At 42.5% G+C, this 14,773-nt stretch overlaps 1 protein-coding gene across 2 annotated transcripts in view; it reads right to left on the minus strand.

Moving 5' to 3' along the window:
* The window catches only part of TGFB2 (transforming growth factor beta 2), a 97,878-nt gene that overhangs the window by 71,251 nt on the left and 11,854 nt on the right, over window positions 1-14,773 (minus strand). Inside the window, exon 2 of one of the 2 annotated variants that reach the window (XM_003814133.7) lies at window positions 9,021-9,104. The exons of the other annotated variant lie outside the window; for it this stretch is intronic. Coding sequence (XP_003814181.1) covers window positions 9,021-9,104 — 84 coding nt within the window. The remainder of the gene's footprint in view (window positions 1-9,020; window positions 9,105-14,773) is intronic. 2 annotated transcript variants of the gene reach the window in all.

Genomic DNA, 14,773 nt, shown 5'->3' on the forward strand with positions numbered 1-14,773 from the left:
AGACAATGGACAAGGTAAGCAGCAGTCTTGGGAAAACAAACAACACAGACCAGGAAAACAGAGAAGCAACCCCTGCTGCCACTGTGAACACATACGAAGTCAGCTCCACTTCAGAGCAAAGATACAATCCAGCTGAATATTAGAAAAATATGGTCTGACCATTTAGATTTCAGAGGGATCCAAAACCAATTTAGACTCCAGTCGGTCGACAAAGTTCACATTCAGCAAAACAGCTCCAGCAGTTGCATCATACACACAACAGGGCAATTCAGAAATACAGATGTCCAGCCATGTGCAAAACAATGCTTTCATTTTTTTTCTTCTCTTTCCCACCACTGACCCCGAGAGCAGGCTGGAAAAGCTCAGCATCTGTTGCTACTAAGAATAGGCTGTGGAGATAATTATTTATGAACTTGCAAGCCCTGAGCTACCTAGCACGCTCAGGGACGGTCAGAGCAGATCACTGTCACTGTGTTGAGGGTTACACAGCAGACACCCCATGCCAGGCAGGGTTACTTTCCAGTTTGCTCACTGGAAACAACAGGTAAGAACGTGACTCTAAACAATCACCCTGGTGGGTCATTCTCAAGAGACTAAGGTTCAAGTTATAGATGGGGTTCTAGGGAACTACATGGTACACACTGTTTAACATGGCATGGAACTCGCACAAGAGAGATAAGAAACAGGAAAGCCATGCTCCTTCTGGCAAACAGCTAAACATCTACAGACGCTCATGGAAACTCACCTGAATTCTTATTGTGGACAACATCTATCAGACACTGCTAGACATATCAGGACCAGAGTGACAATCTAGGACCTAAGGCTCAAAGATATCACTGCATGCTTTGGAGGTAAGCCTGAGTTTCAGAGTCTGTCGGACATACATAAACTCCATATAACGTATCAGGACTTGCTTTAGAAACCTGGTACTGCCAACAGGGCGTTTTAAAATAGATAAACTCATCTTGATTGGAGGAGAATGGCATTAATGAAAATGGAGGGAAATAACACGCATGTCTTATAAAACCAACCAAATATGCAGTAAATATTCATATTTCAATAAAGTGCCCCATATTCCCACAGACACAGCAATAGTGTGGATCCAATCATGTCATATCCACAAAACAGAAAGTTTTTCTTTTCTGTTTTTAAATTTTTATTTATTGATTGATTGATTGAGACAGGGTCTCCCCTCTGTCGCCCAGGCTGGAGTGCAGTAGTGCGATCTCGGCTCACTGCACCTTCCAACTCCCGGGATTAAGTGACCCTCCCACCTCAGCCTCCTGAATAGCTGGGACCACAGGCACGTGCCACATTAGGCCCGGCTATTTTTTGTATTTTTTGTAAAGATGGGGTTTCACCATGTTGCCCAGGCTTGTCTCAAACTCCTGGGCTCAAGTGATCCTCCCACCGGGCCTTCCAAAGAGCTGGGATTACAGGCACGAGCCACTGCGCCCAGCCAGAAAGTTTTTTTTAAAGTGGGCAAAACCTTTCCCTGTTCCCCAACTCCTCCACCTACACTGTGGTAGACTGTATCATTTGTTCAAAATGCTGGCTGTCCCTCTCCCCTGGGCCCATCCCCACAGCCTCTCTCCCTTGTACCCAACTCCTACTCTACTGAAATCATGTGTGGCCATGTGACCTGCTTTAGCTAATGGAATGTGGGTAAAGACAACTGCCACATCTCCTGGTTCTGCCATGAGGTCAGCATGCCTGGGTTAGGGGCTGCTCCCTAAGCCCTGGTCCTGGAATAAAGAGCTCATGGAACAGAGCCACAGCCATCCCACAAGGCCATCTATATGAACGTGCGAGAAACCTGTGCTGTTTATCGCTCACTGAGGTTGAGAGAAAAGCTCTAGACAGTGACCCTGAGCTTATAAAATAATGCCAAATTCCAGAGTCCCAGTATACTATATCATCACATGGATGTTTATATACAATAGGTCCATTATGTCTTCTGAATATATCAACTTTGAATAACAAATACTTGATGTAACCATATTGTCCTATTCTCTAGTCTCAGTATTTCAAAGTTGTTCCCTTGTAAAAATACATCAATTTTTTCAAAGACCACACTAAGCATTTCTTGGTGTTTCATGACTCATTAAGACAGTAGTCATGCAAACTCACAGAGAAAGAAATTACATGAAGGGGCAAATCTCCTTCCAGAAAACATAAGAGTTTTCTATTGCTGCTTGATGACTACCAAACTACAATCTCAAAGGCCATCTTTCAAGAGGTAAATATCCTCTCCCCCAGTAAGGCTTCCTTCACCACTAGGCCAAGTTGTACAATTCTTTTTCTGGCCTCTCAGATGCTTTCCTTGTCATCAACCACAGGGTTGGCTTTTTGTTTCTGTTTGGTTGGTTTAGTCTGCCTGACTTCCTCACTAAGTGCAGGCTCCCTGAGGACAGGATCTATGCAGTTTTCTTACATCTATCACCTGGCACACAGTAGGCTCAACTGATGTTTCTTGTACAGATGGATGAAGAAATAACACCAACATCCCAGTGTAAAGTCTTCCTGTTCAAAACTTAAGAATTAGAAAGCAAACTTCAGTCCCACAGAAATTCTTTTTGACTGATAAGAGACATAGTTTTACAAATTCTCTGGCTTATGACCTCATTTCAAAGTTTAGGCAAAAGCCCTTCTATTGCATGCAGAGCACAGCTGGACAGATCCAAAGAAGGATCCTTCCAAGCTTGACTTTCTGTTTCACACCGGAAAAGGTAGTTTGACATTCTCCTAGGCCAAAGTATGGTCAGCTATGGGTATAGTGCCACATGTCCCTGGCCATCATGTCAAAGACAGCCATGACTAGGCTTCACCGCGAGTACGAACTCCAGTAGCTGCCATTCCACATGCGTGAGCACAAGATGGGAGACCCAAGGGGTTATTTTCACACACAGAAGGCTGCAGAACTGGCTGCTCCTCAGAAAGGAAGGGGGTGAGTTGCCAATAACTAAGGACTATTAACTAAAAACCATCAAACAGAAAAACATTTTCTAAATACAAAACCCACTGTAGCCTGCCTATCAAACTGTTTGCTAAAGGAAAAACTCAGCATAAGGCAGGTCTGTTTGAGATTCTTGCTATAGAAATGCAGTTGCCAAGTGCCATCCTGATGCATCACGAAGACCTCCTCACTGAATTTCCTACTTCCACCTTGGCCATTCAACATACCATTCTTTTTTTTTTTTTTCTGAGACGGAATCTTGCTTTGTTGCCCAGGCTGGAGTGAAGAGGCACGATCTCGGCTTACTGCAACCTCCACCTCCGGGGTTGAAGTGATTCTCCTGTCTCAGCCTCCTGAGTAGCTGGGACTACAGATGCATGCCACCATGCCCAGCTAATTTTTGTATTTTTAGTAGAGACAGGGTTTCACCATGTTGGCCAGGATGGTCTCGATCTCTTGATCTTGTGATCCACCCGCCTCGGCCTCCCAAAGTGGTGGGATTACAGACATGAGCCACCGTGCCCGGCCCAACATACCATTCTTAACAGCTACACGGCCCTCTGGCTAAAACCACTCTTCTCTCCGTTTTAGTCAGAGGAAAAGCCACAGACTTGATGATGGCCTACAAGGCCCCACATCACTTATCCCTCATTATCTCTCTAATCTCATCCCTAGGATACTTTTGACAATCCTTGAACATGTCACAACAGAACCAGCTATTCCCTCTGCCAGAATGGAACAGAATAGAATGCCCTTCCCCAGGTAGTCCCAGATTACTCTCTAACCTCCTTCAAGTGTCTGCTTACACGCACTCCCTTCTTAACAAACTCATCCATGCCCAGCTTATATAAAATTACACCTCACATCCTCATCTCTGTGACCAATCCCTACTTCCCCTGCAAAACATTTATCCAATTCTAAATTCTTATTTCATCTTTATTATTGATTATCTATCCTATGCCACCAGAATGTAAGCTCCCCATGGGCAAGGATTTTTGCTATTCAATTCACTAGCAGCTAGACTGCTGCCTGATACAAGTAAATACTCAATAAACACAGCTGAATAGGCTGGGCACGGTGGCTTATGCCTGTAATCCCAGCATTTTGGGATGCCAAGGTGGGTGGATCACCTCAGTTCAGGAATTCGAGACCAGCGGGGCCAACATGGTGAAACCCCGTCTCTACTAAAAATTAGCCAGGTGTGGTGGTGTGTGCCTGTAATCCCAGCTACTCGGGAGATTGAGGCAGGAGAATTGCTTGAACCCGGGTAGTGGAGGTCGCAGTGAGCCGAGATCACGCCGCTGTACTCCAGCCTGGGCAACAAGAGTGAAACTCCGTCTCAAAATAAAATAAAATAAATACAGCTGAATGAACTAATATATCATAAGAATGTCCTCTCTTCAGCCGGGCGCGGTGGCTCATGCCTGTGATTCCAGCACTTTGGGAGGCTGAGGCAGGCGGATCACGAGGTCAAGAGATCGAGACCATACTTGCCAAGATGGTGAGACCCTGTCGCTACTAAAAATACAAAAATTAGCTGGGCATGGTGGCATGCGCCTCAGGAGGCTGAGGCAGGAGAATTGCTTGAACCCGGGAGGCGGAGGTTGCAGTAAGCTGAGATGGACCACTGCCTTCTAGCCTGGTGACAGAGCGAGGAGCAAGACTCCGTCTCAAAAAGAAGAAGAAGAAAAAAATTGAATGTCCTCTCTTCACCTTTCTCTTCCAAAGGTCTCTACATGCATTTGACATTTATCTTAAAATTATATCTGTATTTGTAGTTAATGTACAGCTCTTTTAACTGAAGACTTATGCGGAGGTAAAATGAACACTATCAAGTCATTCTTCTCACACTTCAATCAGATTATTTAGTGATGTAGACCACATACGAGAACTGGGTATTTCTGTAAATAGTTCAATAGCCAAAAAATCTACAGTAGTTATAGAATATCCGTACTGTACAGTTGTCTTCAAAGTATTAGGTAGTTCAAAAACATCAGAATACCAGGTGGCACAGGGTTGCACAAAGAAAATACCAAGTGATTTATCATTAACTTTGCTTCTTAATAGGTTGGTCAGATTCTTGCCTGCTCTAATGCCTCTGGTTGAACAAAACACTATTTGGAAAGAGAAACCTGCAGTTACCCAAAGCCGAGTTTGGCTGAGATAGTAAAGTTTACATTCCATTGTTTGCTAGGTCCTTACCCCATGGAATGTCTCAGAACACGATTCAGGCCACCAAGAGGTCAGCAGCGCTTTGGCCAAATGCTACCTCAGGGAATTACATATTACCTTATACATGATATGTGTCACTTACGCATTAAACACTAGCTTTGAAAGTCCCTTCCCCACTCCACAGTTGCCCAGTCGAAGGCATTTGAGTGCAGAAATACATAACATCCAACACCCACACACGATTACTTTACTTCCTTGCACACTCATTGTTCTCCTCTGTGATGAACAGTGAGCAGAGGGTATGTGTGGTACTCTTAATAACAAGTAATATTATTAATAACTACCTCAATATCTGCCTGCATTTGGGAAAATGGAAAGCACGTGGCAAAAACTCCACAGGGGCTGTAGGTTCAGGGTCACACTTGAAGGACCAGCTGATCAAACAGAGAGTCCACTGGATCTGAATCCATCCATGTGGTATGACTGAGTAAACAGATGTGCATAATCAGAGCATCCTTTGACTTGAGCAGCTGCAAACTTTAGTGACGTCAGAAGCACCTGCAGTGCCTGTTTAAAATGTGCAGAGTCCTCAGCTCCACCCACCCCAGTGATTCTGACTTGGCAGCTCTGAAATGGGGCCAAGAAATCTGATGGATGTCCCAGGAGACAGAAATGCATATCACACTTTGAGAAACACCACCTCAGGTCAGGCGCAGTGGCTCATGTCTTATAATCGCTGCACTTCAGAAGGCTGAGGCAGGAGGACTGTGTGAGGTCAGAAGTTTGAGCCCAGCCTGGGCAATATAGCAAGACCCCATTTCTAAAAAAAAATTTTTTTTTTTAATTAGCCAGTGTGGTGGTGCACACTTGTAGTCCTAGCTACTCAGGAGGTTGGGGTGGGAGGATTGCTTGAGCCCAGGAGTTAGAGGTTACAGTGAGCTATGATCATGCCACCACACTCCAGCCTGGACAACAGAGAGACCTTGTCTCTGTCTCTAAAAAAAGAGAGAGAGAGAGAAATACCACCTTTAAATCTTAACCAAGTTACTTAAAAGCCTCTTATTCAGTAAATACTCTTTTTAAAAAATTATATTTGCCTTCATGACTATTAATCCATTCCTTCATAGAAAGACTTATCTCTACTGCTTACACACTGGATTCTTACGTCTTAATAGGAAAACCTTTAGGCAGGCTAACCACATCTTAACCAATATTATTGGGGATAATAAGCTTGAAAAGAGAAAAACGATTTCGCAGTCACATGGCTGTGAGGAGCATGGACTATTTTCTCCTCCAGGGTATTTAATTTAAAGCTGATGCAGCATCAGAGCTGCCAGTCCAACTGTCAGTGTCAGAACACGTCGTTATCAACAACACCCAGGTTAGAGTGAGAAAAGCAAGAGGCGCCACAGGCCTCACGCTCACTTCAGCCGCTCCCAACATCTCCTTGGAATGGAGAGGCGGTTCACGCAAGGTGACAGGGATGGCCCTGGAGCTGCTTGGCACAGGCCAACTTCACTTAACGAGTGTTCAGAATCACACTCAGCATGGAGAAATTCACCCTGACCCTGGATGCCTGCCCCCTGGCATACGCTCACTTACATTTTTACTCAATTACTATTTCTAAGAACAGAGACAAAAAAAAAAAATGCAGAGCCCCACTGCTCAGCAGCCTTGCAGGGAAGGTCTGAAAGGGGTCTGCAGGGTTTTTCCAGAGCCTGCGAGCTAGGCAAGGTGGAAGAGCCTCCCACTGTATGGGAATCTATGTGGAGCTTGCGCCCCATCTCCCCTTCCACACCCTCAGACACTCCTGATTTTCCCTACTCGCTGAGGAGCAGGGTGGGTTTCCAATGTTTTTTCACCAAAGGAAGACAGAAGCTCGCAGCAATTAAGTGACCGAAAATAACCCCAAGTGAGGAGTGTCTGAGAAGAAAAACCGCCCAAAGAACCAGGGTAGGCCTCTCACTTTGTTTACTATGGGAGGAAAAGATGAAAAGGAAATTAATCCCAAGTAGTAGGCAAGAAAGTTACAAAATTATCAGGACAGGATTCCAAAGGAAAAGCCAAAAAAGGGGGGAAAAGTTTGGGGTCTCTGTGGTATGGTGGCATCTGGGCCAGACCTCAATTCAGATTTTGGCTCTGTCACCAGCCAGCTCTGTGACCAAGGACAAGGTGTTTACCTCTCCAAACCACAATTTCCTAAAAAATGGGGATCGTCATTCTGGCCCTCCCTGACCAACCAATGTGGGGAAAATTAGGATGATGTGTCTTAAGTACCAGGGACATAGGGGGTATTCAACAAATGTTTTCTTTCTCTCATTCCCTCCCGTTTTCCTTTCCAAATAGCCAGTTAGCTAGGGGGAAAAATCAGATGTTTAACTCCTTGGTTTAGCTAGTGAAATAAAATTAGAATTTAGAGTATAAAAACAAAACGTAATGACTCACAAACGGGAGCTTTAAAGGCATGATTAAACTTTTCACTCTTTTTATTCACATTGCAGCTTCTAGCCACTTTGAGGCTTTCTGTACTAAAATCAACGTATATTCTCAACAGAATGAGTTCTTTTTGAGGAAACCCCAGCTTAGGCCACTGTAAATAAACTATACTGATTTTTAACCAACAATGTGTAGGCATGATACATTGCAGAATAGGGTATCCAGTGGCCTAGGCTTTTCCTAGGATAATAAAAACATTTCTTTTGTCTCTAGCCGAGACCTCCACCCACACTTAGAATCAACATAATCCAAACCTTCTCAGGGCCTCAAAAATATGCAGTGAACCAATGCCAGGATTGCAAGTCTGTTTCCTTTTTTCCTGAGCATGGTTCAGGGATAACTTTAGCCACAGAATTCCTTGAGCGTCAGGATCACCCAAGCTCTATTCTTTGTTGTGGACTCATCGTCCAGCATATAGTAAGCATTCAATAAATGGCTGAATTAATCAGTGTTCCCAATAAGAAAGGGGTGAGGACTTCTGGCTTTTGTACCCCTCAGCCTAACACCTGGTGCTGGCTCTGAGGAGCTTGCACCTGCTCCGAGGGTCAGGACTAAGTGGTTTGAGCAAGTGGCAAGCTCACAGGTCCAGTTGGCTGAGGGCCTGACCCATGACGATCCATTTCCTTATGCAAACGAGACATGTCAATACAAAGGTCACAAATAATCAGCAGCATAACTCCCCGACAGGTCTCCCTCTAGAGCAGGGGCGTCCAATCTTTCAGCTTCCCTGGGCCTCATTGGAAAAACAAGAATTGTCTTGGGCCACACATAAAATAGACTAACACTAATGATAGCTGATAAGCTTTAAAAATATTGCAAAAAAAAATCTCATAATTTTTTAAGAAAGTTTACAAATTTATATTGGGCCGCATTCAAGGCCATCCTGGACTGCATGCAGGCCGAGGGTTGGACAAGCTTGCTCTAGAACCTTAAAGGAGAGAAAATCTCCTTTCGCTTTGGTTCAGGACAAGAAACATTAATTGAGCAACTACTATGTGTCAAGAACAAGAACATAGATACAAATAAGATATAAAAAGGAACATTCCCTTGACATTCAGGCCATGCTGTCCAACCCTCCAGAGAGTGGCCTCCATGGGGATCAGGAAAGGTGTATGTCAAATCACTCTGTGACCCCTAAAACACATATCTCATCCCCACAAGTCATTCTTTTACATGCTGAAATATAGTCATTGCATTACTTCAAAGCTATTCATCAGTTTTTCTCATGTAAACTCTTACTAAAAAAAATTCTAGGCACCTTTGTGATCGCTCAGGTACAAGGCTGCATTTCAGAATCTCATCTTGCCTCTGGCAAGTTCCCCACAGGAGACAAACACTAAAGATGGATTTGATATAACTATGTCAAACGAGGAATAAAGCAGACAAGTGTACTCACCAAGGTACCCACAGAGCACCTGGGACTGTCTGGAGCACAAGCTGCCCACTGAGCCAGAGGGTGTTGTAACAACTGGGCAGACAGCTAGGAGTTTTAAAAAGCACAGTCATTAGCTATTTTACTGAAGAGATGCCTGGCACAGAACTATACAAAGATTCAAAGTAGAAGAGGGACTCATTGAATGTTCTTATCATTTCCCCAGAAATAAGGTCCCTGCTACCTGGGGCCAGGGGATTAGACACTGAGGATCTAAGGAGGATTCCAAATTTTAGTCCCAGATCTTCTGGCATCCCTTAACCAGCAGTCAGACTCCTGAATTCAGTTTTCCCTTTAGCACGTTCTAATGTTAAAATAACAGAGTACAATTTACATACTGAAACGGTAAAATAAATACCTTGATTTATATTAAAGATGAATAAGAAAGGCTTTGACCTCCTTTGACAAAAGACAGCCTACCGATTAAGAATAAAACTTTGGTTTTCATTTGGCTGGCCTAGATTTCAGTGTTCTTAAAACCACCTGTCATCATTTCTAACCCGCATGTGAAAACTCCTTCTTGAATGAGTCAAAAATACAAGTGAATATTGGTTTGGGGCTACTTACCTACAGTTTAAAAAGCTAGAGCTCTCTGAAATGGACTAAACGCATCTTCCACGATAGTTATTACATCTGGAAAATTTGAACTTCACTTTCTTTAAAGTAACAGCAACCCAATTTGTATTTTGCCCACCATATTCTTAGAAAAGAAAGCACACCCCCTCCCCCACAAAATATCTCAAATTGAAGAAGAAATATTGCTGAGTGTTCAAAAGTCTTTCTATCGGTGGTAAGGTCAATAAAAATATAGAATTTTTGCAGAAGAAGATGTTAATTCAAACCCCTGTTCTGTCACTGATTTCCTGTGAATCCATGGAGAAGTCTGTAAGATGAGGCAGACATAACCCTACTTCTGAGGGTTTTTATAAAATTGAAATGAGATGATATATTTAAAACAGACTGACAGATAAAAGATGGTCAAGGAATATGAGCAGTTGTCTAACTTGTGTGACAAAAAAAGCCCTGACTGCCTATTAGGGCCTGGCATGAATATCATTCTTTCCTGGCTCCTTACATACACTGAGAGTCCATGCACCTTCCATGTTCATAGGGCACGTCTTCTAGAAGTAACACTGCCACTATTCAGACCTGACTTGAAAACTTCTTTCAACACAAGACAAAGGCTTTGTGGACTCTTCTCTTGATTTATTTTTTATTTTTGCCATATGTGTGCCTCTTATCACTTGATTTTTAAATGGATAACAAAGACTTTTTCCATACTCTGGAACTTACCATGTCCAATATTCAGCCCACTATCAAGATCCCAGTGGCAGATTTTTCACAAATGTGTGGATTACACCTTCTAGGCGGAACACTCTTTAACTGAGATATGGGGCTCTGACTGGCCAGTGTGGCATGGAAGACGAAGACCCAACAGCGGGGATTCTATAAGCACATACTGCTATCATGTTGCCACCATATGCTGCTTCCAGCTGACATCTGCTCACATATGTTCCCACCAATAAGAAACCATGCTGTTTATTTTTAGAGGCTTCTCCACAGTCTTACAGGAAGAAAATTCCCTCAAATACCAGTCAGCAAAGACAGGAAGCTACACTGGATATAAACGGTTTGTCACAAGATTAACAAGTCAGACAAAGTTTTCTCATTCGTATCTGACCTTTAAAAAGAGATGCTGAAAGTTATCTTAAATAAAAATCTCAAAGAATACAACCAGAGAAAGGTAGAATATGCAGAGTAAGTCACTTGGTTAGCAATACTTTTTCTTCAAACTATGGCCCTATGCATTTCTTGGGGGGATTTAAGTGCTTTTCCTGGGAAACAGCACCTTCTTCAGGCCAGTGTACGCCGTGGTGCAGAAGAGGGACAATTCTATTAAACAGAATTCAGATCCCAAGTTCACCCAGGTCATAGGAAGTCTGTGTGGGAATAAGATGAGGTAATTATTGTCACTTGCAATTTCCAGCCTGCAGTTCTCAAGTATGCACCTTTGGTTTACTTTCACTCTGCTATAAAGCAGTATTAAAATCCCTTCTTTTCTTTCCTTTCTTTCTTTTTTGTTTTTAAGCAAGGCAGGAGGACAGGGAGCTCTGGTGCTGATCCAATGCCTTAGAAGTTAAGACCATGAATGAGATAGAGATGTAAGGATGCTAATGATTGTTCAGTCTACAGAAAGCAAACCTTAGTTTTAAAATAATCAGTTTTCAGGCCGGGCGCGGTGGCTCACGCCTATAATCCCAACACTTTGGGAGGCCAAGGCAGGCAGACCATGAGGTCAGGAGTTTGAGACCAGCCTGGCCAATATGGTGAAACTCCGTCTCTACTAAAAATATAAAAATGAACTGGGTGTGGTGCCACGTGCCTGTAGTCCCAGTTACTGAGGAGACTAAGGTAGAAGAATCGCTTGAACCCAGGAGGCGGAGGTTGCAGTAAGCTGAGATCACACCACTGCACTCCAGCCTGGGTGACACAGTGAGACTCTGTCTCAAAAAAAGAAAAAAAAAATCAGTTTTCAATAATCTACATCATTGAAGCAGCACTGAGGTATGGATACACTCTGTTTAAAACAGTGAGGCTTTGGATAGATGCGAAAAGGCTTTGTAACAAAGAAATGTAAACAATTCTCAAAATCTGAGGCATTTATAGTCTTACAAACATAACTTTTTTATTTTAAATTTTATTTTATTTTATTTTAAGTTCCGGGATACATGTGCAGGATGTGCAGGTTTGTGACATAGGTAAACGTGTGCCATGGTGGTTTGCTGCACCTATCAACCCCATCACCTAGGTATCAAGCCCTGCATGCATTAGCAATGAATCCTGATGCTCTCCCTACCCCATCCCCACTGACAGACCCCAGTGTGTGTTGTTCCCCTCACTATGTGCATGTGAGAAACATGATATTTTTAGAAGAACGCAGGCACTCACTAATTTATGATGGGGGACTATGGGTAACACAAGTCATAAAATAGAAACAGTCCTAGAATTAAAACTTTGCATGGGTAATTTACAAAGTAATTAAATGACTAGGAAGTTAATTAACTGTAACAATGTTGGGGTTTATTTTTGCCTGCAATGACACAGCTAAGAAATAAAGCAACAAAACAAAAATACACAGTGTTTCCAGAGTATGTTTCTGAACTATCTGCACAAGGATCACCTGGCCGCCTTATCAAGATGCAGGTTTCTGGAGCCCATCTTAAAACGAACTGAATTATAATCTGAATTGGAGTGGCTGACAAAGGCTTGGGAATCTACATTTATAAAGGTACATCAGTAATTATTTTGCATGGTAAAATTTGAGAACCCTGGTACAGGTTATTATGCCTTACAGGTTAGCAAGGCCTTTTACAGAACCTCATTTGACCTCAAAACAATCCAATCAGGTGAATCAAGGCAAAATTATTCCCTCATAAGGGCTGTTTGTTCTGAGTAGGTAGTGGTTTTGTCTACTGTGAGGGTCTATAGGATAGAGATAAAGCCATTCTTACTGCAATGATATCTTAAGTAAAATTAGATGTCTTACAAATGTACAACTAAACTCCCTATCAAATAAGCTCCTGCCCTAATCCCTCCAGCCTCTCCACACAAACAAACGATGCATCTCTCTTGTGATATAGCAACTCTGTAAGTGGGTACAATCATTCCTCCCAACACTGAACTACAATGAGTTTCTACTCTTCTTAGAGAATTCTCAGCAAGAAAGGGAAAACTGATCCAAATGTATAACAATTCAGGGTCAGCTTAGATCAAGACCCTCTTTCTATAATCTGAGTACTTGTAACAAACAGTTAATAAAATTAGACATGACTTTACACACATAGTTTCATTATTGATGGTGATATTTTCTGACAGTGGAATTCTTCTGAAATACCTCTCTCTCCAGGACAAACTAGCACCGGTCACCTCATTCTACATAGAAGAAAAGTGTAAGTTTAGTAGGTGGAACCATGGCAGTTCAGGACTTAGTTTAGAGATCCGATCAGTGATTTTAGTTAACACACATAATAACCTAAGGCTTAATACTATGAAGAGATACAAATGAGTGACTAAATTACTATTCAAAACAACTTAATGTTTTAAAAATGCCTCAAGATATCTCAGACAGAAATCAGTGAAGACAGGTACAAGAAACCCAGGGTGGTGAAGTTTAACAGATCCATCTGAAGGTGGAACCTGCTGCTTCAGAGCCTGAGGTCATGGCTATTATTCAGCTTTGCTTCTGCTTGGCTACTTCCAGGTAGGAGTCAGAAGGTTTGGAGCACTCCTTCCTCTGTCTCCCTCTCTTTAACCAGCAGAGCCCAAAATGCCAAGGATGAACTTGAATGTAGAAACATTTTTCCCACAGAAAGCCCTGACTGACCTCTGGGGGGACCGTTCCTTGACCAAACCACCCATCCTTTGCACAGAAAAGTCCTCCATCCGTGATTGTTTCTTTATCTTTCTAAAGTAGAATCAGAATAAGTCATTCACACTTTTCTGGAGTTTCTAAGCCAGCAGTTTTATTACAAGAGTTCACTGCTGGGTGCGGTGGCCACGCCTGTAATCCCAGCACTTTGGGAGGCCAAGGCGGGCAGATCATGAGGTCAGGAGACTGAGACCATCCTGGCTAACACGGTGAAACCCCGTCTCTACTAAAAAAAATTAGCTGGGCATGGTGGTGGGTGCCTGTAGTCCCAGCTACTCGGGAGGCTGAGGCAGAAGAATGGCATGAACCCTGGAGGCAGAGCTTGCAGTGAGCTGAAATCGCACCACTACGCTCCAGCCTAGGTGACGGAGCGAGACTCCGTCTCAAAAAAAAAAAAAAAAGAGTTCACTATAAAGGAAGTAGAAACAACTGCAGTCATATTGCCATAAGATGTCAAAGCAAAAGTGAAAATAAGTGAAAATGAGATTAAGCCAACAGATAGGGGAATAAACTATCATATTTTTAAAAAATCAAAATAGAAGAAATGACAAAGTTACTGCTACATCTGGTGTAAACAGAAAAATCCCTGATAAACTTGGACTAAGAAGCACTGACATTACCAACACTGAAATGAATCCAAAACTTTAAAATTAAATTATATTTCTCAGAAAATTCCCATCTATGTTTTGGCAACAATAAATATTTTAGAGCTCTGAAAATCCACTAAAAAGTACACAGTCATCTTTTTCAGATAGAGAGATTTGCAAAGACCAGTGGACTTGCGGTCATTTCAGTGTCTTTCTCAAAACCAAATTTTGCATTCTTGCTTACAAGATGAAGTAACAAATAAGGATTCTTACAACAGCCTAAAATTATGAATGAATAGTTATTTGCAAACTAGCTTGTCAAGACAGATGTGGTATTTGTCAGTGTCGTGAGGGTTAGATAAGAAAAGTAAAATAAACAGAGCCAAAGTCACAGTCACAACGTTTTTCTTTTTCTTTCAGAAGACCAAAAAGATGCTAGAGTACTTCCTGAAACAACAACTCCAAAAGACCAGTGTTATTCTTAAATAGCTACTCCATGACTTTTTCTTCAGAAACGTAGCGTCTCTTCTTCAGAAATAACCTGTTTCATAATTACCGACATATAGGTAGCTTGGAAGGCCTGAGGGACGGGGACACGCTAGTGGAACATGCTAGTGTGAGAGAAAAACAGCTGCCTGTGGAGGGATGGAAATGCATTCAAACTATTTCCAGAAGGTTTGGACTTTACAATATCCAGGAAG

This window comes from Pan paniscus, chromosome 1, assembly GCF_029289425.2.
Source record: "Pan paniscus chromosome 1, NHGRI_mPanPan1-v2.0_pri, whole genome shotgun sequence".
NCBI lineage: Eukaryota > Metazoa > Chordata > Mammalia > Primates > Hominidae > Pan > Pan paniscus.